General features: G+C 41.3%; 2 protein-coding genes across 2 annotated transcripts in view; one reads left to right on the forward strand and one right to left on the reverse strand.

Annotated features, from left to right (window-relative positions):
* rnf19a (ring finger protein 19A, RBR E3 ubiquitin protein ligase) overlaps positions 1-12011 on the forward strand; it is a 27378-nt gene extending 15367 nt beyond the window's left edge. Inside the window, exons 4-11 of the mRNA XM_088329461.1 lie at positions 727-871; positions 2080-2242; positions 2379-2493; positions 5168-5326; positions 5387-5606; positions 7395-7538; positions 8908-9050; positions 10264-12011. Coding sequence (XP_088185587.1) covers positions 727-871; positions 2080-2242; positions 2379-2493; positions 5168-5326; positions 5387-5606; positions 7395-7538; positions 8908-9050; positions 10264-10598 — 1424 coding nt within the window. The 3' untranslated portion in view covers positions 10599-12011. The remainder of the gene's footprint in view (positions 1-726; positions 872-2079; positions 2243-2378; positions 2494-5167; positions 5327-5386; positions 5607-7394; positions 7539-8907; positions 9051-10263) is intronic.
* On the reverse strand, positions 11302-23167 carry spag1a (sperm associated antigen 1a). The gene is made up of 8 exons (XM_088329466.1): positions 22810-23167; positions 21771-21870; positions 21541-21693; positions 19643-19800; positions 15292-15433; positions 13847-13973; positions 13236-13372; positions 11302-13161 (listed from the first exon to the last, which is right to left on the reverse strand). The coding sequence occupies exons 1-7, from the start codon at positions 23102-23104 to the stop codon at positions 13238-13240; spliced, it is 1110 nt and encodes a 369-aa protein (XP_088185592.1). The 5' UTR covers positions 23105-23167; the 3' UTR covers positions 11302-13161; positions 13236-13237.
* Positions 23168-23362: the final 195 nt, after the last annotated feature.

Raw genomic sequence — 23362 nt, forward strand, 5'->3', positions numbered from 1 at the left:
CAATCCTCAGTAGTGTTGCTGTAGCCCATCCCAACTAACTTCAGTCAGGCAGTTAGGGGACACCATGAACATGCAAACTCCGCACAGGTATCTTAGTTTGAACCTGGGAATTCAGAATTGTGGGCCTAACGCGCCAAACACTCATCCATTGTACTTCCCCTTTGTAAACACTACTTATAAGAGGCAATGACACAGCAAACAAGTCACACCCGTAAAGCACGGTAAACTAGACAGGAGTTTAATGCAAAAAAATATCTGCTTTTCATGTAGTCTGACTCAAAACTAGTGTTAATAACGTTCATGGGTACATAGATTTGGCCCTCTCTTCTGCCTGCCAGGCAGGATGCAGTAGCGAGCCAGGATGGGAGGGTTGCTAAAAGCGTGCCTGCCTGTCACAAACCAAGCTTAAAGTTCGAGTTTCTGAAGGGGGCTGAGTGAGAGATTTTTTTTTTATTTTTTTTTGGGGGAAAAGGCAATGCTAGTGAATGTCACATTTTACCCAGCAGTCTAATCCAAGTGTAGCGGTGCTGCACGTACACCAGAGTGTGCGCTTTAATACAACTTTATGAAACTCTGGCGGGACCAATTAAACTCTGGCCGTCCGCCAGACTCTTCCTATGTTATGGGAAACACTGTACGGTAATGGTATTAAAACCTTTTTTGAAAGTTCCCCAGTCTCAATATTTTGAAATCATTTCCGTGGACCGATTGTTTGGCGTCGCATAGGTGACGACATCAAGCCGTGCCCGCGCTGCGCCGCCTGCATCATCAAAATGAACGACGGAAGCTGCAATCACATGACGTGCGCCGTGTGCGGCTGCGAGTTCTGCTGGCTCTGCATGAAGGAGATCTCTGATCTGCACTATCTCAGGTAAAGCTGCTTAAAACCTCCCCCATGAAGGAAGTGCGGTCACACAGGCCAGGGGACTGAGCTTAGCATGAAACGTACCTCCAAAAAGCAAGCATTATTTTCCTTAGCTACAAAACACACCAGATCTTTAGGCACATGAAATTTAAACGATCAGAGGGCTGCATAAAAAAGACGGAAAATAAGAATATTTCATGGGACATACTGAAATCTTAGGAAATCTTGTTTCACAACTAAAATGAATAGATTCGATCATTAATGGTTATTGTATGTAGAAGAATTCGATTGTAATCTATTTTATTAACCAAATTTCTGGCAAATAATTGGGTATTTAGGCCTCTCTATAGTCCAGAAAAAGAAGTATTGTAGTTCTAACAAAAACTAAATGCTGCAATGAGTTTGAAATGAAAATTCGGGAACACGTAAACATGTTCGTTTAGTTGGCAGGTCCTTTTACATGTTGTTTTTCTTATTCAACACCATTTTTCCCAGCTGCAAAAGTCCAGTTTAAAATGAGAAAAATGATCCCAATGCAAATGATTACAAAAGTATTTGAAAATATGTTGGTGTTAATATCTGATTTTACTATATTTTTATAACTTTTCCCCCCAAACTTCAAGTCTGTTTTACTTTTGTATTAGAAATAGTTACTTAAATCATAACAAAGTTTCCAAATATTCTTTTCTGGTTCTGTTGGCTTTAAATTTGATCATTAATTTAATGAATGATTTTACTCTTTTCTTTTTTACAAAGAAAAAACTCCAGTTTAATAAAAGGTAAAGGGAAAATATAGTAAATGAAAGCAATTTAAGAATTCGGACGGAATGAGAAAAAAATATATAGTTAAAATAAGAGAAGTGCAGCTAAAAAACAGAAAATAATAATGAAATAAGGAATGCCATTAAAGAGTTACAAATATTGAGAAAAACATATGGTGATACAAAAAGAAGTCTCTTTTAAAAAGAGAAAATATAGTAAAATAAAAGCAGGTTAGTATCCAGAAAAAAATGTCATAAAAGAGAAATCCAGCAAAAAAGAAAATATAGTAGAATTTTAAAAAACATTTTTGGACTATTACTTCCAAAAATGTTTGACAAGAAAAAAACGAACCTACCTGAAAATGGTAAATTTGGGAAATGTATTTATTTATTTATTACCCTTTTTTGCAACAAACCCCAACAAAATGAATCTGTTTTGTGTCCCTTCTCTAGTCCATCCGGTTGTACTTTCTGGGGTAAGAAACCTTGGAGCAGAAAGAAGAAAATCCTCTGGCAATTGGGCACCTTAGTGGGCGCACCGGTGGGCATTGCCCTCATCGCGGGTATTGCCTTCCCCGCCATGATCATCGGCATCCCAGTTTACGTTGGCAGGAAGGTGAGGCCTTCACCCGCATTGTGTTTCATTTCGTCCCTCTGGTGGTCGTTTGGGACTTATAGGACAGTTGTTACTTTTGTAACTTCTAAAGAGCAGGGGGGGGGCAAGTTGGTAAACTTGTCGTTATCACCGTCAGATACATAACCGCTACGAAGGAAAAGACGTCTCCAAGCACAAGAGGAACTTGGTCATCGCCGGCGGCGTGACGCTTTCGATTATCGTGTCGCCCGCAGTGGCAGCGGTGACTGTCGGTAAGAACAAACATTGCACCCTGATTTTAAAATAACAAATGATGGTATTTTCTGTACTATAAGATGCACCTTCAGAAAATAAAAGGCACAATGGACTATAAGGCGCATAAAATTAAAACCATAAGCGCTAGCTAGGTTTTCTATAAAATGCATTAGGAAAAACATTTCATAGAAGAAAAACTGAAATCTGGATTTCACTTAAATCATTAAAAATCAAACCTTGACTAATTCATGAAGCGCATTTCATTGTAATTCATATATCCGACAGCGCTTTCTTTCATCCAATCAGAACCTGCAGCTTGTGGCTTCCGATCTAGGTCGGCCATCTTTGTATGACAAACTATGCTCATGTAATGCACACGCTTGTGCGGTCTTTTGTATTACAACGGTTTGACGACTTGTCCGGGGCACTTGTTATGTAGATCGCTTAAGACTTCAATTCCCTGTCAGAGATTGGGTTTAAACCCACATCCTGCATCGCCTAAGATTGAAAGGCTTTTTCGTATAAAGTCTTAGAAATGATTCGACTCATTACTGTTATTATATGTAAAATCAACCATCAAGATGAATACCCATACAGCTAACCACCGTTTTAACGCCTAAATCTGTCTACCTCGGTCATATCCCTTGAGAGGGGGTGACCGACAGCAAGACAAACACATACAATAACAAAGAAAATAAAAAAGGGAAAAAATAGCAAAAAAACACACACATTTTTGGACCATGGCCAACCCAAATGCCCAAACACCCAAACAAGTTAGGCATCTCGGCACCTAAGTTGGTCATGCTTTCGACTCTCCAGATGGAACGCCTAAATGCACAGGGATAATCAGTTGGTTACAATTTCAACTCATTCCTTATAACACAGAACCAGATCAGCCTCACAGCATGACGTGTAGCTCCTCCCTGCCATGCTAATTTGGTATGTTACCATGAAATAGAAACCTGGACACGCCTTCAACATTTCCGGAATGGGTTCGTCCTGTCATAGGTTATGAACTTATCAAGTTATCTAAAAAGACTGCATCAAACCATTTAGATGAGAGTGAAATGACATATCCAAAACTCACGAAGGTCTGTTAGAAGGGAAAACAATAAAATGTACCTACCCTGCTTCACATTTGCAGTTAGTCAATCAGAGCTGACAAATCCGAATCTAATTTTATGTGTAGTTGGTTCGGGGCTGAACACTTCCTCATAGATGGCCAACATTTTGCATCTACTCTTACAAGGTTATCAGCGTCCTTTGACATCTCGATGCCACGAATATAACTCTGCATATAATTGAGACCCGTTCCTACTGACTTTTGAGATAACTTCGCAGAATCCGAAAGAATTGATCCAGCTATGCTATCAGGGATATCCACCGATTGCTGTTGTTTCGGCTGCACTATTTGTTTTGCTTGTGATACATGGATACTGTAACTATGGTGGACGTGGCTTCCTCCTCGCTGTTGGACGTATGGATTATGCTTTCCCAATTATATTATCATTTTGTTTATATTTTTGCAAGAATCCTACAATGCAAAACTCCAACCTCTAGGTGACAGTGTTTCCCGTAGAATTTTGTGAAAATCCTGGTGGGTGGACAGTCTGCAAGGGTCCGGGTGCACTGTCCTCTGGAAGAAAATTTTGTACATTTTAAATTCGAACGCACCGATCAGTTGCATGTTTAGAGCTAAATTAAGAATCTTGATCTAGTTGTAAAAGGCAAGACAGTGAAAACATGACTTGCCTACAAAGCATGGTAAATGAGATAGGATTTTAATTCCCAAAAAAGCGACTAACTGGAGTTTTGTCGATGCCGTAATATTTTGAGGTGTTGTATCGGCGAGTAAACGGACCAAACCATCGATGTGAGGTTCAAATGATTAAATGCAATACTCGCTGGTGATTGCTGCTATAACAGAATGAGGGTTCTTTTTTGATGGGTTAAAGGAGAATATCGTAACACGCAACTTATGAGCTACAGTTAAGTATCAGCAATTATGTTTTTTTTCTGCTCTAAGAACTATTTTCTAATTATTTGTAATGACAGCACCAAGTTTTTATGCTCTTTTGAAAACACTGGAAGTACCACGAGGCGTTTCTGTGTGGAATGCTCGCTGCGAAACCGGTTCCTCTTGGTCGCTGAGAGTTGAAAAATGTTGAACTTGGAGAGAACACGTTTGTTAAAATCACATCTTACCCAGGCTTCTCATCACAGTGCATTGTAAGACAAACAAATAAGTGCGCGCTTTAGCACAGGGACGGAGATAAGTAGCACAAATACACACCATAGCGTTTGCGATCATTTACATAATGAGTCATCTAAAACTTATTTACATTAACTTTACTTTTTTAGTTACTTAAATCAATTTATTTTGAGACTGGCTAGACCAAATAAACCCTGTTGGCGCACCTGAATCTTCCTATGGTATAGGAAACACGGGTTCATATACATTTATTGGTACATTTTTTAATATGAAACTTGTTTTCCCTTCGAAGCAAAAATCCTGTAATATAAAACAAATAACATAATTGTTGATACACATTTATTAAGTTAACGGTAGATTTCTTTGTTCATTCCAGCATTTATAAAAGAAACCAAGTCATGTTTATTTGTATAGCGTTTCAAGAAGTCTCAAAGTCTGAGCATTTGAGAGGAACACCGATTTTCAAATCGTGCCGGCAGGTATCGGTGTTCCGATCATGCTGGCGTACGTCTACGGCGTGGTGCCCATCTCGCTCTGCCGGAGCGGCGGCTGCGGCGTCTCTGCGGGCAACGGCAAAGGCGTTCGCATCGAGTTCGATGACGAAAACGACAACATGGGGGTCGGTGCGGCAGCGACAGGTGACTTTTTACCGCCTCGCTAACCCGAAAGGACGTAAAGCGAGTTCCGCTTCTCGCCAGACACGGCATCGGTGGGCGAGACCAGGCTGAACAACGCCAGTTTGGGCGACGGGGCCAGCGTGGGCGGCCTGACGGGTTTGAGTCTGAGCGTGAGCGGCAGCCACATGGAACGTTGCGGCGTTACTTCGGCGCAGCGCGACAACGTGAGCGACGACGCTAGCACCACTGCTCTCGCCGGGACCAGCATCACCGGAAGCCTGTCCGGGAGCTGCTACAACAGGTATCGCGGTTGCTCCCTTGACTCACTTGGACATACATTCAACGGTCTGTTTAGAGCGCTACGGCGAGTGTCGCAGTAGGCAGATAAAGCTTTTTGGGCTTAGAGAGATCATCTCAAAGTCACCAAAAAGGACAGAACTATGCATTGGAGGGTTATAGACATGGTTTCAGTAAGAAGGCTGATGTAAAGCTTCAGCTAGTCTAAGTCCAAGTTGCGAATTTTCCCATCCGTAGGCTAGCAGGAGTTTGGTGCGACGGTAATTACGTTGAATCATTCAGCATAACACTGTCAACATTTGTTATCTCTTTTATTTACAGGTAAGTTAAAGAATCTAAGCTCCAAAAGTAAACGATACTATGACTAGAGCCCTTTGGACAACCGCTAAAAATGATGTACGATTACTGAAATACAAAAACTAGCACATAACAGGCCACTGAACTCCCAGTAAATAAGATGACAGTATGTATAACTCAGCCAATAGCTAATGTTTGCTAGCAATGAGATGTAACGTTATAGCTTTATATTTTTTTTCAGCAAAGTGACAATAGGTTGCCTGAAATACTATGTTGACTTACCTTAGAAAGGACGTAGACATCCTTTTTAACCTTAGCCACGTTGAGTTGGTGCTGTGGTCGACCGCCAAACTTTATCCAAAGCGGACACTTGTCTCAGCTCTGGAATGGGTAAAATAATAGACACCACCCCTCAACCTCTCAGGATACCTCGTATCAGATTTGCATGTACCTCATTACACACCTTTTGGACCATTTAAGTTTAAAATGTAAGAAAAAACTGCAATGCATTTCAATAGATGCGGGAGCAGAATTTGTCAGTGTATGGAGTTGGCTATGCTCACCGTGATTGGGCCATTATGTTTGAGGTCAGGGCTTAGCCATAGGTCAATTGTTTTGTCATTGTCAACAACAAAATTAGACGTGGCACTCGAGAATATATATGTATTAACTATGGAGGACTGAACATGCTTTTTTTTAGAAATGTATAAATGCCTACAAATATTTGCCATTGAAATAAATGAACCCATAAATCACATAATATCTAAATGCAATGTATTCCTATGTTTATGCATTTTTTTCATTCTAAATGGAAAAATTCCATCAATGTCATATAGTTGTATGGTTTGTGAATGATTTGTCTTCATTATTTTATATGGCAAATATTTGTGTTTATTTCTTAAAGGTGGGGTGCATTGAGGTGTTGTTAAAAAGTTTAAAATGAAATAGTTTCTCTATTAAAACTTTCATCTATCTACTTTTATCTTGTTTTCTTGTTTTGTTTTATCTTGGGAGTACGTAACTTCAAAATATTTATACATTTATTTTCTACATATGGCATGATTGGTCCTCCATTAAAAAAAACAAGATGAAGATAAGATTAAAAAACTGGATAAATAGGCAAAAATAGTTTCTAGGTAGTGCTTGGAAACAAACCTAAGTTGCAAGTGCGATGAAAAGTAATGCAATGAAATATGTGCAAAATGAGTGGAAAAATAATACATGAATACTTTATCTTTCCTCTACATGGAACATGTATTTCTTGCATGCTTGTCTAGAGTGGTGTTCGCCCTGGTAAGAAACTGTCTTTGAGCTTTTTAGTCCTCGTTATAAGGGAGCTGTGTGAGGGGCGCTTGTTCAAAAGGACTCCTTGATAATGTTGCAAGCTGGCACCATCCTCCATGCTGGGCAGAGCGTAGCCAATGATTTTCTGGGCTGTGTCAACACTGCCGTTACGACTGGAGTACTAACGTGTTATTGTATTTGGGGCTTTAAGGATGGAGGTGCAGGCAGACGTGGCCAAGGAGCGCTGCAGTCTGAGCGGGGAGTCGGCCACCGTCAGCCTGGGCACTATCAGCGACAATGCCAGCACTAAAGCAATGGCCGGATCCATCCTTAGTGCCTACATGACCCTCGAAAGGTTTGTAAGGGCTAAAAGACATCTAGTGTATGATAGCTACAAAAATGACCGCATTTACACGGGCATGGGGGGTGCAGTCTCCGTAGCTTCTTCTAGTTCTGTATCCAACACTATGCACGATAAGGTGCGAGTGCCTTCTGCTGCGGCCGCGTTACGAGAATCCAGACAAGCACACAAGTGTGCGCATTTAAAAATACAACGGAAGCAAAACAGTTTCCTTGTGATTGATTTAAGTATTGAGTATTAAGAAAAAAAAACAGGTATAAAACAATTTTTTTTTAAAGGAGCTAATGCAAAACAGTTTGGCACTCATTTTTTATCAGTAATCCTTAAGATCACCGTCAAAACCCTCATTCTCTGTTTCTGACCAGAACAGTTTCGTTCAATCTCCTTCCCAAAGCTTAATCAAAAGTCTAGCCCAAGTGTCGGCAATCCATTGTTTTCATTATAATCCGCTTTAGGTTTCATAAAATGAAAACACCCAGACAATAACTTTCAAAATGCGAAAGAGCTACGACGTTAGCATCCGTGAGTACTTTCGCAAACAATGCATTGTGTGTGACGTCTCACACAGGAGAAGGTATACAAGTCACAGGAGATTGCATAGTAGTCGCATTTAGTTGGAAATGTGAATTATTTCACAAAAACATTTGATTTGACCCAAAAATGTCGTTAGTCTTGACTCTGCCGAGACTCGGACCTGTAACCGCCCAGTCTTGGGGTGGGCGCCCAACCTTAAGGCCACCGAGCTGGTCTCTGCTGCAAATTTGTCGAAAATCGGAGACTAATATGGTCATCCAAATAATAATTATGAGAAGTATTGTAATCCCTGGCTACTTCTTTCTTCGACCGCAGTGCATCTTGCGTTGAAGAAAAAAACGGCAATGCATTATCCCGGATCGCCTGTTGCAAGTGAGGTTGTGACAGCACACACTAGTTAGGACTGGTGTTTTTTTTTTTTTTATTGCCAGAAATGAACCACACTTGTGCAGCTGCTTCTATTTTCACCAATTCCCATACTTCTACAAGCAGGGACCAGGAGAATGCACTCAGGTCTTCGTTCTCTAGAAATAGCCAGAATTCCCGTCACTACCTTAGAGGGGCTCCGTGGATACATGAAATTAGTATTCTAGATCAACCAAGAGTAGAATAAAGCCCACTCCTGCCACCCAGTGGCCATTCGTTATTCGAGCCACGAGACGCTGTGAAATGCTGGGTAAAGGGTTTAACCAAGGCCTCTTGCAGAGTTCTCACATCCTTGGCACCAAAGGTCACTGTTACAGATTTCTTAGCCACCTGGGTTTTGGGGGTTCCTTTTCTGGTGGGGACATCCATTAAAATTCATTTTATGTACTGTGTGTTCATGCAGAGAAAACAGTTTTTCGGCGCATGCCGACGCGGAGTCCAAAGAGGGGAAGGTCCGACACTGCAGCGCCAGCAGCAGCCTGGATGAAGCAAGTTGCAGCACCGGGAACCCCAAAGAAACGTCGGCAATGGGGTCCTCTTCACAGGGTTCGTACCGGTACTTGAAATCCCCGTAAATGCTTGAATTTAAGGGTGTGTTTTATTGGTTTGAAAAGTCCTTGAATTGGAGTGCTTGAAATTATTGCCACGTTTCTTAGGTTAGGTTTCCAAATAGGGGTTTTGAATGTATGTTACGGTTCCAAAAAGAAGATTGGTGCTAGAGTTAAAAATGAAGGTTTATGAAATGATCTGCATTTATATAGCGCTTTTCAAGTCAAGACTTCCCAAAGCTCTTTACTGTGTGCTTCACATTTAAAGCCTCGAAGCCACACCTAAAGGTGACCCTAATACCTTAAGGTATTCAACTGAACCTGAAATAGGGTTGAAATGTGTCGGTTTAGGAATTAGTTTAAGCTCCATTGTAGGGTTCCAAAATAAGTTGAAAGGTAGGTTTATAGTTTCAAACAAGGGCAGAACAAGGTGTAGGTTTAGAGTTAGGAGCTATGGTTGGGTTTCAAATAAGGGTTTTAAACTTATTATTGCTCTAAACTAGGTTTGGGGCTAGGGCTAGAATCTAGGGTTTGGGTACCTTGTTAGGGTATTACGTCTGCCCGGACGCCTGGGGGTGTGCATCTTTTACATCGAGCGTAAAACTTACAAAACGTCTCTGCCAACTTTTTCAAGAAAATATATGTATTTTTTTTTTCCCAGAATCAAATAAAACGTTTGCTTTAATCCAATTTCAAAATCTTCGTTCGGTTTGGAAATTTCGGTTTGTTTTGCAATTTGCATACTTTGTGCTTCCAGACTTTCCCGAGCTTTATAATGTCGTGCATCAATTTAGGGTTCTGAAATAGCGTTACGGCTTGGGTTACAGCTAGAGTTTGGGTTTATGTTTCATGTAAGGGTTCCAAAACAGGTTTAGAGCTAGGGTTACAGTTTCAAACAGGGTAAGGTGTATGGCTAAAATTTTGGCTTCACATAAGGGTATTTAACCAAAGTTGGGGTTATGGTTAGGACTTAGAGTTAGAGCACTCTATCTGGGTTTTAAAGCGAAGGTAGGGTTCCAAAATGCCTTACGGTGAGATGTAGGGTTGTGGATGGAGCTAGAATTTTTGGTTTCTGGCTGATTTTAGGCTTCTGATGAAGTTTAAATAAGATTGGGAAAAGAGTTGTAACTAAGGCTTGTGTTCTTTTGACTGGTACTGGGAAAATGTGCTTGAATTTGCCCATTAAGAAAGTGTACGAACCTGGCCTACAGGAAAGGGCAAGAAGAGTAAAGCCAAGTTGTGGAAAGGCGGCAAATCCGAGTCCAAAGCCAAGCACGTCTGCGGCGAGGGCGAGCGCCGCAGCACCATCTCCTCCGAGTTGGACTCTCCTTCTCTGAGCGGAAGTCTGCCTTCGGTGGCCGACTCGCACTGCAGTCGCTTTTCGGCCGAATCCGGCGAAACGGAAGCGCCCGACGTGGCGCCGATGCCCGAAGTGGAGAACGACCGTCTGGAGCAGCTCCGCCATCCCAGGGACCGGCTTATGGTGTCTTGTCCGGCCGCAGAGCTCGGGGACCGCCCTCGTGAGTGTGCTCTCACCTCTATCTAATCGCCTCGCAAATTCTCTTCAAGGGACAGTGTGGAACATTTGGACGCTAGATCTCACTCTATTGTGCAAACAAGAAGCACCATTTTTCTTGTTTGCCTGGCCCCATTGCCTTCTTTTTCCCCCACGTTTGATTTTCCTCGGAACAAATACGAGCGAAAAAATATGTCCGCTCCCTATAGGTTACCCCCATCTTACGTCAAATAAATGCTCATTTTTCGACTGACGAGGAATTTTAAAATGCCTGTTTATATGATTTGTGTATTTCACTTATTTAAATCAACGTTTTTTTTTACCACTGCGCCAAATCCTACACACTGTCCCTCGAAGTCTCGAAAAAGGAAGCGGCATGTCGGCAAAGAACGGGAGGGGTTAAGGTAAAGGATTTGAGTGAAAGTGAACTTGAACGCGCGTCCACCATTGTGCCACACATTGTTAACCGAGCGGGACCATTTTGATTTTAAATGTCGGAAATGTGCTTTACTGTCGCCTATTTTCCATTTTTGGAAAGTTTTTAACGTCGCAGCCCGCTTTCGGGTCCCATTTTATTTGAGTTTACAAATAGTTTTTGAATGACAAACTCCATAAGGAAGCTATGCAACTAAAGTCACTCGGATGGATTTCAGGGGTCTCGACCGGACGGCCCGCCAGGTTATCACACAAAGATGGTCGAGATATTAATACGATAAAGTAGTCAATCAAATACTCCTGATTTAAAGGTTTTTGGGGGGTGTCTACATTGCTCCTTTGTGTGTCTATAAGAAATATACCACAAAATGAGTGCTCATAAACAGGGACTTAACATATTGTTTTAATTTCATTTCAAAAAAAAACTTTATAAGTACTACAAAAATACATCTCCAGAAAAATGACACAAACATTAAAGCCAAAATACTACATTTATTAGACTAATACTAACGATCGCATCTAAATATTACAGCCAACATACTTCACTACTATGAAAATATTCCCACGAGAGACGTACTTCAAAATGAGTGCTTAAACGGGGACCTAAGACATCTAAATGTTTTCTTTTTTGGTTCTTTGAGGCTAGTGGTGATTTCTAATCTGGCGGTTTAAAACCCCTGATTTATTTGCTTGTCATGACACCAAAGTTCCCAATCTTTTTTCCCTGCAAAAGGTTTTGCTCATTTTTAAGATTTTGAAGTCTGATTTTCTTTGACCGCTTTGAATATTTTGCTATTTTCACAAACGAATGCAATCGTGCCGTTTGTTTGTCCCTCAGTGCCTTTTGGCGAAAAATGTCAACGTTTTTCCTGTACGTTGTCTGAATGTTAACAGAGATGTCATATGTTTATTTTACAATATCGTTTTTCCATTGGGGAGGCGTGTCTATTTCCTAATTATCAGCTTTATAATGTGCATATCTTTAAACAATAAAATTTCTTCAATCAAGTCGGTTGTGTGTGTATTTCTATTTTCTGCAGTAGTACTATTTAAATACGATACATGCGGCGCAATGTCAATACTTATGATAACAAGTTTTAGCTATCGTAAAAACATGCAATCAACAGTAGAACCTCAAATGAGAAAAACTTACTACAGTTCTGGGATAAGGTGACCCCACCTTACAGTGTTTCCCTTTACAGCATTTTACCCAACATATGCCTTTTTCAACAAATGATTTTGCATACCCAAAAATTCCAAGTTAGAAATGTTAGTGGACTGGCATCTTGGATGCTTAACTACAAATGCACTATTAGTCAATGCCATATTAAATGCTGCTCTGTGATTGGTTTTGTTTCACAAAATTACCCATATGTTATTGGCTGAACTACCTCCTACAATGCTCCCTTTAGTTCTTTTTAATAAATTCAGAATCTTGTGTGCTTCAAAGACTGCGTCAGCGATACAGTATTTTATTTGAACAAGGCTTGCAGTGGTGCAAAAGGGAGAAGCAAAAACATGACAACCATGGAAACGAAGCATTATGAAAAACATTAACGCAAGGCCATATCAATCCTCATTATAAATCGATTGTCGCCATGTCCCCCCACCCTCTGCATTCACCTGCTAGTCCACTGGACCAGCTCTACTCGCCTCACACCTAGGGTAAAACAAATGTAATTTTTCCTTGTATATTTATAAAATTTAATCATGTGCACGTGACATTACATATAATTAGTACTATTTTAATGTAGTTAATTGGGGGGCTTTGAAGCTATATACCATAAGTTTTTTATACCCACTAGATTTCACTTTGTCCTCCTCACCACGAAACAGTGTCATATCCTGGGGGTCTACTGTAATATATTTCTTAAAGGAGACATCTTTTCATTTAAGCAGGCTTGAGAAAGTGCTACAAATCACCAAAAACAAACTTTTTTTGTCTGACGATCAATCTCATCACGACTGTTTAAATTTTGAGATCCAATCATCCAGGAAATTCGCCATTTGAGTTTCCGCTAAGCACAAGTTCCTACCTACGAATGCAGTCCAACTCGGCATTGCATAATAGCAACAGCGGCGTATTTCTCAGTAAGGCACGCTTCAACCACTTTTCCTGTCCACCATCTTGAGTCGCAGCAGCCGTTTATTCCGTATCCTGTTTTGTGGATTTAGATATATAAAATTAGAATGAAGAATGGCATTTACAAGCAGCTAACATTTGACTCGAACCTCTACGTGTGCATGGCCTCATCCATAAGTCTTTGTCTCAATAAGGCAGTAACCTCTTGAAGCTCTTGCTCCGCCTCCTTAACGTTAGGATCCAGTTGAAGAACTTCCTGTAGGTCTCCGCTAGCCGCCAGGTAATCCTGAGGATGGGGAACGAGGACAAGTGGAGAACGGGTTCAAAGGAATGAATTGGGGATATTGGCTCTTGACAGATGAATGGTTTAGCTCAGAGGTGTCAAACTCATTTGCGCTCAGGGGCCCCAAAAAAACTCACAGGAATTAAAGAGATAAGACTAAGAATTTGAGAGTTGGAAAGGAAATAAGAGGAAGAGGGGCAAAGAGAAAAAGAAGGGAAAAGGGGAGAAAAAGAGAAATGACAAAGAAGGGGAGCGAGGGAGAACAAAAGAAAGGAAAGAGAAAAAAAGAAAGAATAGAAAGACAAAGGAAGAGAAAGATATGGAGAGACTGAACTCCAGTTGCTTGAACTGGCTTTGGCGACACTCAGTGGACATATTTCAAACTGCAATAAATGTTTCATGTGCTTCTCAGCGTGGTCTCGCTAGCCATCTGATCCTTATGACACCTCTGGCTCAGAGCCATCATGGGGGTTTTACCCGGAGACCCTTGTGGGCAAGGGCTCGTCTGTAGAAGGCTTTTTTGTTGGCGGGTTCCATCTCTAGCGCCAGGTTGCAGTCCTGCTTGGCCTCCAGGAAGCGCTCCAATTTCAGCAGGCAGATGGCTCTGTGCCAAACTCACTTTGTTAATAGTTCATACGGAGGGAGGGCTTTTCTACCATATTTCATTTCCATTTTATGTGTTACGATTTAAAACGCAGATATGTTTTGTTAAAAATAGTATTCTTTTTACATTATATAAAATGTTCTGGTTGACAAGTGATAAACATCTGTCGCTAGAGTGTCTGGTCTCGTTATCAGGTACAAGCAATCTTAACTACCATATTTTCAGGACTATAAAGCATCCTGGATGATAAGGAGCAACCCTCAAAAATAGTATTTTATAATATATTTTTCATATATACGGCGCATGTTATTTATGTTTTTTGTATAATTGTTGTTGCAAGATCTAAACTAAGTTTTCCCCCCAGTATTAGTATTTTCACACGCCGCTACCCGTCAATGCTGAGTTCCAGCTCATCTCTGAAGAGCGGGATGACACTTTACAGCGATAATCAATGGTGACCAGTTGATGAAGGGGCTGTATCTGAGTCCGATCAGGAGGCTTCTCTCCTGCCTCTGATATCCATGGAAACCAGTACTATCTGTTCCATGTGGGGGCAAACCCCCCTACTATTGGGAAAAACTGGCCTGTAGAGGGGTGGGCACCGCAAGGTCGCACTTGCCCAAGACACACCACAGGAGATGGTTCCACTGCGATTCTAATGGTTAAGGGATCCTTAACCATGAATGACACGTTAATTACAATAAGCATAACTAAATTCAAAATAAAAGGGGTACAAAGTGACATTTTACTTCTTTCTAGTGACCTCTTTGGAATAACTGTAATGACAATGTTAAATGTTGCTTTTTATGCTTTCCCTAAATGCATTCAGGGTTTGTTCGCCGTTTTCATGGCCAAATTCAAGCCCTTTTTAAGGACTTTCAAAGCCAATTTTCTTCCAGTATCATTAAAAGAATAAATCCTGCACTGATCATAAGAGCTGAACCTTAGTTTGAAACCCCAACTCTAGCCACAACCTTATTTCAAAACCGTACAAATCAGTTTAAAACCCTGACTTGAAGCCTAAACACTAGCTTCTAACCCTAGCCCAACACTTCACTTATGGCAACAATTTCAAGCGCTTCAACTAAAATTCCAGCACTTATCAAACGTTGAAAACACCATTAAAATGTGAGCCTTTTCAAGCATCCGTACAAACCATGTGAATTCCATTATTTTCTTTAGAGATTTTTCTTAGTAATAACATGTCAATGACATCACAATAACGAGACCTGAAATCAGCACGCGCCCTTCCACTACAATACAATTGATTTTGTAATCCGGCTTTCTGCCGATGCAAATAATTCCTTTTCCTATGTACCTGTTAGTGTAGAGGGCACATTCGTCAGGTTTGAGGTTGATGCACTGGGTGTACTTGTGCAGAGCGTCCTGGAAGCGACACTGCTTCACCAGCTCCTTGCCTTCGTCTTTCAACGCGCTCAAGCGGGACTCTTTTAGTCTGGCTGCCCAAAAAGATGACACAAATGGAAGAAACATTTCCCGTTTGGTTACTTAAGACAAAGTGTTTAGAGTGCTTAGCTAAGGTAGTCGTTTAGGTCGACATTGGGTGCTTCAAAAGTCATGGGGGAACTTCTGGAGTCAGTGGGCTGAGCTGAGAGATTAGGGGGCCTATTTTTTTTTATGCAACAACCACATCTGAGTTTTTTCACTAACTAAATAAAATGTGAAATGTTGAAATAGTTTGGTTCTACTGCAAGATCGTGTTGTCGATTCTTAGAACAGATTTTCAATATTTTAGCTATAGGTTTGAAGCCTGAAACCCGGCGATATGACTAAAAGTTCTTGGGGCGGCCATAACTTTCAGTATGACTTTTAACAAGAACTATGTTCTCTTAGCGTCGTGGAACTGTGTGTCAGTGGGCTATAAGCAACGCTAATAATGGAAGGGGACGGTCCTCCCGGAGGAAATCCGACCCGGATTGTTCCATTACGGCTCCATTGTGACTCCTTCCCTTTCTGCATTATTGATGTTGCGCATTTTACACAACGTCTGAGTGTTTTTAACCAGCGTTCTTTTGTGACGCGTTCCTGCAATGTCATTTTATTTATTTTATTTATTTGTATAGCCCTTAATCACAAAGAGTCTCAAAGGGCTGCACAGGTTATTGCATTACTTTTACCGGGGAAAAATCCCGATAAAATATTGTATCTCGCTGTATGACGCTGGGTGCGTTACTATCCAGAGCGGCTCACAGAACACAGCAGCTCATCAGTAAGTATCAAGCCTATCGGAATGATTTCAGTCTGAAAAAAATCACCATTACATGGCATGAAATACTTTGATCAGATATTTGCCCATAGATCGACAGAGCCCAAACTTCCCATTGTTTCTTCCCCTATTCAGTGATTGAGAGTGTGTAGACAGCCCCATATAATGTGTGTAAGCGTAGTGAAACAGTGTGGTTAGAGTAGTGAAGATGTGGAAAAGTATAGATTGTTAACGGAGTGAGATTTATTCTTTCTAAATAGCTGACAAAGTGCCTTCGTTATATTCGGGGCAGAGAGGGATGATGGTTCGTGCACTATCGCCAAGATGAGCGAAGTCGTGATTGCGTCACCCGAAACATCAGGCACTGAAAAGATCATGCATCAATCATGCAAAACACTGTTCTTGGAATGAAATGTTATTTTGTAATTAGAGTGATATTGGAGATATTGGAAATATTACAAATGCAAAAAAAGCACCCGAGAAGATTTTGCTTGAAATGTATCCTTTTACAAAAATCGGCTTTTCTCTGAAATTTTCTTGGAAATTATTGTTTTTGAGAAATGATTTTGTGCAAAAGTCTGGGGCAATAGTTACAAATGTTTACTACAGTCCTTTTTATCCTCCAAAAACGTGCAATTAGAACAGGGTAGGATATCGGGATCATACTAATATTTTATTTCTGCAGTCCCAATTATTAAAATTGGATGATTTGGTAAAATTTTTCACTTCACAACTGCTATTTAGGGTCAACAAAACACCGTGCCAGAAAAGACACCAAAATGATTCACTCGGAAAGAGGGAAGTTGTAACTGAAGGGGCTGTAGTAATTTCAAAATCCCATAGGTGAGAACCACCAGGAAAAGTATGTGTGTGTCTGTGTGTGGAGTCAAACTTTGGAACAATTTACAAGGCGAGATCAAACAATGTCCAAATAATCAACCTGTTCAAATCCAGATACAAAAAAACAAATATTGGCAGAATACAGAGATGAAGAAAATGGGGTATGAGTGATACTAGAGATTGGAAATACTGCGTTTACAACAATGGTTAACCTTGTTGTTATTGTTACTATTATTATATCATAACTGTTATTATTACTATTGTTGTTATCATTGGTGTCACAATAATATTTAGTGACTAGTAGCATTATAACAGTAATAGTTGGTACTACGATGATTAGTGCATAAAATATGTGACTATCATTATAATTATTGATATCCGACCAATGTTATATGTATATCCGTGAGATTTGGTTATATTTAGACACAAAAGAAGAAATTAATAGGGAAGATGAAGGGGTAGGGAAAATAAGCGTCTGCTTCTTACTACTCCTTTTTGAACATGTTATGTTAACATCATTTTTGTTGTTGAGTCATTGTTTTTGTCCTGTTTTTATTTTATAATGTTTGAAATAAAGTTTTTATTCATTCATGTTCAACTGTTGTTTACTAAACAATGATAAAAGCTAGACACATACTTTTCTTCTAATAAAAGGGGAAGCTTTATTTTGACATGTCCTAGCCCCAAATAATGATAAAACTAAATTTTCTGTAGGTCTTCAAAAATGAATCAAAATGGGGGAAAAATTGGCTTGAGAGAAACATCTGGCATTTTTTTGGCATAACATAGACAAGCATGCAAGTGTGCGTATTTAAAAATACAGCCGTAGAAAAACTCGCGATTTATTCAAGTATCGATTACAAAGTAAAAGGGGTTCTTTTTCACCTTGCTAATCTTCGATTCATTTCTGAGACGGCTGCTCGGTTTCCACGTTCATCCGCATAACGTAGAAATCAACCGATCATGGCGGACGAAAATAAGAAAAGCATTCAATGGAGGGAAAGTAAGGTTTTTGATTTAATTTTCCGCGGATCCGCGGATTTCCGCTGTTTTTGAACCCCAAAGGTCATTCCCGTAAATCGTCTAAATTCGATGTGAAAATATTTTGGTGGGGTGAGGTATGACTCGTGACTGTTTCATCAACCCAAGTTAGCATTTAGACCATTGGTCGATAGGTTCGCTGATAACCAATCAGCGGAGCTTTTGTTCAGAGCATTGGCTTTCTCAAACATGGCGCTCCTTCCGGTCTTTTCAAACGGTGAAATGAGTGTTTGAAAAAGTAAATATGAAAATACTAAGAAAAGAAGACGAGGCTTTTGTCTCCGAGATTGATAAAGGAATCAAGAATAAATTTAAGTGGTCATGGCTGGAGAAGACTGTCACAGTAAACGTTAAAATCGGCGCAAAGATCGAGGAAGTTACAGAAACTTTGAGCCAGTTCGTCGCAAAGTGTGATCTTCCAGGGAAAGCAAAGTGTCTATACTGTGTCGATCTGATCAATTATGGTACGCGAGGTTGTGTGGCACGGATCGATCATGCTAAAATGAACAAGCACAAAGCAAAAATAGCTTGCCGGCGATCAAATTATGCACTCGGATCCGCATTTAAAATCGGCAGCCACCGGTTCAACATTATTGGCCGTTTCAAATCCTTCCACTTCAAATACTAGCAGCAGTCAACCACTGGTTCCCCTGTGTGACAGAAAATCCCAATCTGAGGTATTTATAAATATATTTATTTATGAAATGATTTTATCTTTTGTGTTTATACAATATTTAGAACAGGATAAACAAAATTTAAAATTTGTTATAAACATGATTAAAATAGATTATTTTGTATCATCATGATCATGTTCAATATTACAAATGCTTTTAATGTCAATATATTATTATTTTTTTAATTTATATATATATATATATATATATATATATATATATAAAATACATGGTTTCTGTTTTGTTGGATTTAATTCATTCTAGTGCAATTTTCACATGGCAAATAAGATCAATGCTGTTGACTTCAGGGGGGCTTCGCCCCCCTGAGCCCCCCACCGGGCTCCGCCCTGGACCCTGGCTATTTCAGCTGAAAATGAAAATCTCCATTCTGATCCCTGAATTCATATTTGGGGGGGCAACTCTCTTCAGCCTTTGGTAGCACAATAACTTTCGAAAGGCTAGAAATGCCAGGGCGTTAGCATCCATGAGCACTTCCACTAACAATGCATTGCGTGGGACGTCAGGCCTCCTCTTCCGCGCTGGCGGGATACGGTGGCGTTCGTACAGGAGAAGCATAGAAGTCGCATTTAGTTGGAAATGTAAACTATCTCACGGATTTCATCACGTTTCGCCCAAAAATGTTGCAAGTCTGGACTCGGCCAAACCTCGAGCCTGTGACCTCCCAGTCTCAGGGCGAGCGCCTAACTCCAAGGCCACCGAGCCGGCCCACCTCCGCTGCTCTGAACGGGAGACAGGGGGCACCGCACCATTTGAAGAAAATCCCAGACTTTTTTACGCTTGTGAAAATACGGTAAATGAAGTAACTAGTATCTAATGATTGTTTTTTTAGTAACACGTCCAACACGGGTTTAAACACACACTCTTACCTTCTTCTTGCAATGCCCGTGCGGCCCTGGCTTGGGCCTGCAGGACGCTGGCGGGTTTTCCGCGGTGTTCCTGCTGCACCACCAAAGGAACCACTGGAATCTCCGGAAGTTTTTCACGCCAATCGGGACCGTCCTGCTCGATTAGCATCTTGGTGATCCTTGAAACGTTCGGAAAGGAAGTGAAAACCCATTTCAATCTTTTTTGTTTAATCAACATTTGATTTGATATTTTTACATGTTATATCTCACATGTGTCAAACCGGTGGCCCGTGAGCAAATGCAGCCAAAATGCCCGCGGTTTTGAATATGTCCTCTGGATGTTGCCGAAGCCAGGCGCCAATCGCAAAGTACCCACTACCAATAATCAATCAATAATCAACAATAATCAACACGAGAACATTTAGGAAACCCTATCTGATGTTTTTTTCCTTCAAATAAAAGTCACAGATGCATTGTTTAAGGCAATACAAAAAATACAAAATAAAAACAAAAGCCCTAGGGGGTCTTTGCATAAATTTAAAGGAGCTTTAGCCCCTTTCTATAATAGAAATTTGACCCAGATTTTAGCTGACTTGCACTGGCTCCCTGACAGTTTAAAATGTGATTTTAAGGTATTGTCAGTATTATATTTAATTTTGCATGGACTTGCCCCCTCATATCTTTCTGATTTTATTTCCCCCCTATGTCACTACACGAAGCCTTCATAGGAAAACCATGGTTTACTAGTGATTCTTAGAGCCAAGAAGAAATCCAGAGCTTCAAGAGCTCCATTCGGGCCCATTCTGCCCTCTGAGATTTGATCTGCAACCTCAGTGGAAGTGTATAAATCTAGTCTGAAGACTGACATGGACCCCATTCTAGAGCTTGTGAGTGATATTGACTTCAGATTTGTCCTCTTGTCTGGGAGCTGTGGTTCTCTGGGGGAGTGCGAGGCTCCGTCAAGGGGGATGCGGGTGCATATGACCTGGGGGATCTTTTTTTTTTTAACTTTCCCAAAATACAGTGCAATGGTTTATATTCAGCCTCCATGTCAGTCATTAAGCAGAGTATAAGCATTGATTATGAAGTGTAGACACTAAGTGTAGCAGACCCTCAAGTGACCCCATGAGAAAAAGACGGGCGAAAATAGACGGGGAAAAGGGACAAACTAAAGTCCCCGCCCAAAAGCTAAGACGAGGAAGTTTGTCGAAGCGTGCGTAGGACTTCACCGTGACCACGGAGGGAGACGAGCAAAGACCAGTGTGTTTGCTATGTAAAAAATGTTGGCAGCGGACAGCACAAAGCCAAATAATTAAGCTGTCACTTAAAAACATCACAACCCAAACACCCTGTTATTCAGCGAAAATGTGCCAAAAGGTGTAGATTTGACATGGAAGGAGGCGAAGTGTTGCCACCAATATCGAACAAGCTTTGTCAAATTTGGGGCAGGAAGCTGTCAACCGGACTTTCTGTTATGACCCATAGTTCTTGCTTTTTGAGTTTTTCCTAGCATTTGTGGAGGTTTTAGATCAGGGGATGTTGTCTGTGCAACCCTTTGAGACTTTTTGTGATTGAGGGCGTCACAAATAAACATGACTATTATCTCATCTCACCTCATTAGCTACACCGCTTATCCTCAGTAGGGTCGCGGGGCTGCTGGAGCCCATCCCAGCTATCTTCGGGCAGTGGGCAGGGGACGCCCTGAACTGGTTGCCAGCCAATCGCAGGGCACACGGGGACAGGCAATTCACTTGCTCATTCACACCTAGGGACAATTTCGACCGGCCAATTCAACTGAAATGCATGTTTTTTGGAATGTGGGAGGAAACCGGAGTGCCCGTAGGAAACCCACGAAAGCACGGGGAGAATTTCTATACTCTTTTGTATGTCAAGTCAAATCATATGCATGCCTCTCGAACCTGTGAACACCGTCGTGCGCGGCCCGCACGCCATTGTCGATCTGCAGGACGGTTTTATAATCCACGTAGGCTTTGCGATAGCGCTCCAGAGACTCGTAGGCCGTGGCTCGTCGCAGGAGCGCTTTCAGGAAGAATGGCTGCAGCTGGAGGGCCCTGAGAAAACAGCAACAGGCCATTGATGTAGTACGGTACCCGCAAGCAGGCCCAAACTCCCCCACGCACACGCCTACTTGGTGCAGTCCTCGATGCAGTCTGCACTGTTGCCGTCCTTCAGGTAGCAAGCGGCCCGGTTGGAGTAGAGGACGCACAAGTCTTCGGGGTTGCTGAAACCTGCAGTATACAATGTTATGCTATTGGGGAATTTATGACAATACTGGTTGTGTTGAATGAAGCCTTTTCGTAATTATTGAAAATATCGCTGAGTTTACTTTAAAGTGGTGTTTGTCACGTCCAGATATTATATTTGCTGATGCTATCTTCTGGCCCGAATCATCATTGCATCCTCTGTCCCGCGCCTTTGGTTACGCGTAAAAGTATGTGAAATTCTTATATGCGCTCCAGCAAACTCTTGCTTTTTCATCTTTTTGGGTGTGCATTTGGACTGTACTTGGTCTTACTTTCACCATTTCCATCCTACAATCATGGAAAACTGTGACCACGTGCGCGAAATCGTTCTCCCTCCCGCTCACTTTCCGGCAGCATTATGTGCTCTGTGGCCTTAACACCGAGGTTAAAAGTAAGACAAAAGCAAATAGGCTCAGTGGGAAAAATATACAAAGGCTCTTTGAACTCAGTAGGGCATTGTTAATACAGACTTGATAGAGAAAATATTAAATTCTAAGCTATTTTAAGGACACCTCAAACTACACACCCCACCTTTAATGCTTATGGTAGACAGCAAGAATGAAAGCACATTGTATAACACAGTACTCAAAATTTTAGAACAAAATAGTTTTTTTCCCAGTGATTTAGAGTATATTATCAGTATTGTCACACAAACGCCACTGCCAGTCATTGCCCAGGCCTCTTCTCTGAAGAGTGTAATGACACTATTCACCGACAAACAACGGCGACCAGATGATGAGGGTACTGTATCTGAGTCAGAAAAGGAGGATTATCCTGTTACTGGTAACCATGGACACCGGTACTATCTGCTTCACCCAAAATTCAAGCACATTTTAGTCCTTGAAAACAAATTATAATTCAAGCATTTTCAAGGATTTCAAGCACTCGTAGGAACCCTGATTTATAATAGATGAATCAATTTACCTGCTTGAGCACATCCTTCAATGGCCTGGCTGTACTTGTCCAGTGCGTCTGCAAACTGCCCGTTTTTGAAAAGGTAGTTGCCCTCATTCTTGATGCGAGCCAACTTGGGGGGTAGACCCCCAGCCGGGGCGTCCAGATAACTTTCGTCCGGCCCCTCAGGGGGAATCCCCCCTATGTTTCCGTTGGCTTCCTCCTTGGATTTGTTCCCGGTGACCCCCCCTGCTGTCATAGTGGTCCGGTCTGGCCCAAATCCCCCTCCCTCGCTGCAAGGGGGCTTCTGTTGTGTGTTTCCCATGGCTGCACCGCCTCTGCAGTGCTTCCCTTTCCTGAGCTCTCAAATCCGCAGCAGTTTCATCCAAATGGGAGGTTTCTTTTTGGCAACGCCCCCTAAATGACGATAGAAATGGGGGAGGGGTTGTGGAAATGCAATGATGCGTGCAGAAGCGAGCCTTGGAGTTCCTCCTTGAAAAGAAAATATATATATTAAGAGCAAACAAACGATTTAATTAAAAAGACGCATCATCAATATCATGTAATTGAATTTTAGAGTTAA

The sequence above is a fragment of the Urocampus carinirostris genome, chromosome 2 (genome assembly GCF_059441175.1).
Source record: "Urocampus carinirostris isolate Australia breed hairy pipefish chromosome 2, RoL_Ucar_1.0, whole genome shotgun sequence".
In the NCBI taxonomy this organism is placed as follows: Eukaryota; Metazoa; Chordata; class Actinopteri; order Syngnathiformes; family Syngnathidae; genus Urocampus; species Urocampus carinirostris.

Bases quoted from the DNA above. Each gene is read 5' to 3' on its own strand.
- spag1a (XM_088329466.1), bottom strand. From the start codon at position 23,104: ATGGGAAACACACAACAGAAGCCCCCTTGCAGCGAGGGAGGGGGATTT. The intron at 21,694-21,770 runs GTAGGCGTGTGC...CTGTTTTCTCAG, and splicing joins TGCATCGAGGACTGCACCAA to GGCCCTCCAGCTGCAGCCAT. The intron at 13,974-15,291 runs GTACATAGGAAA...AGTTTGGCACAG, and splicing joins TGTGCCCTCTACACTAACAG to AGCCATCTGCCTGCTGAAAT.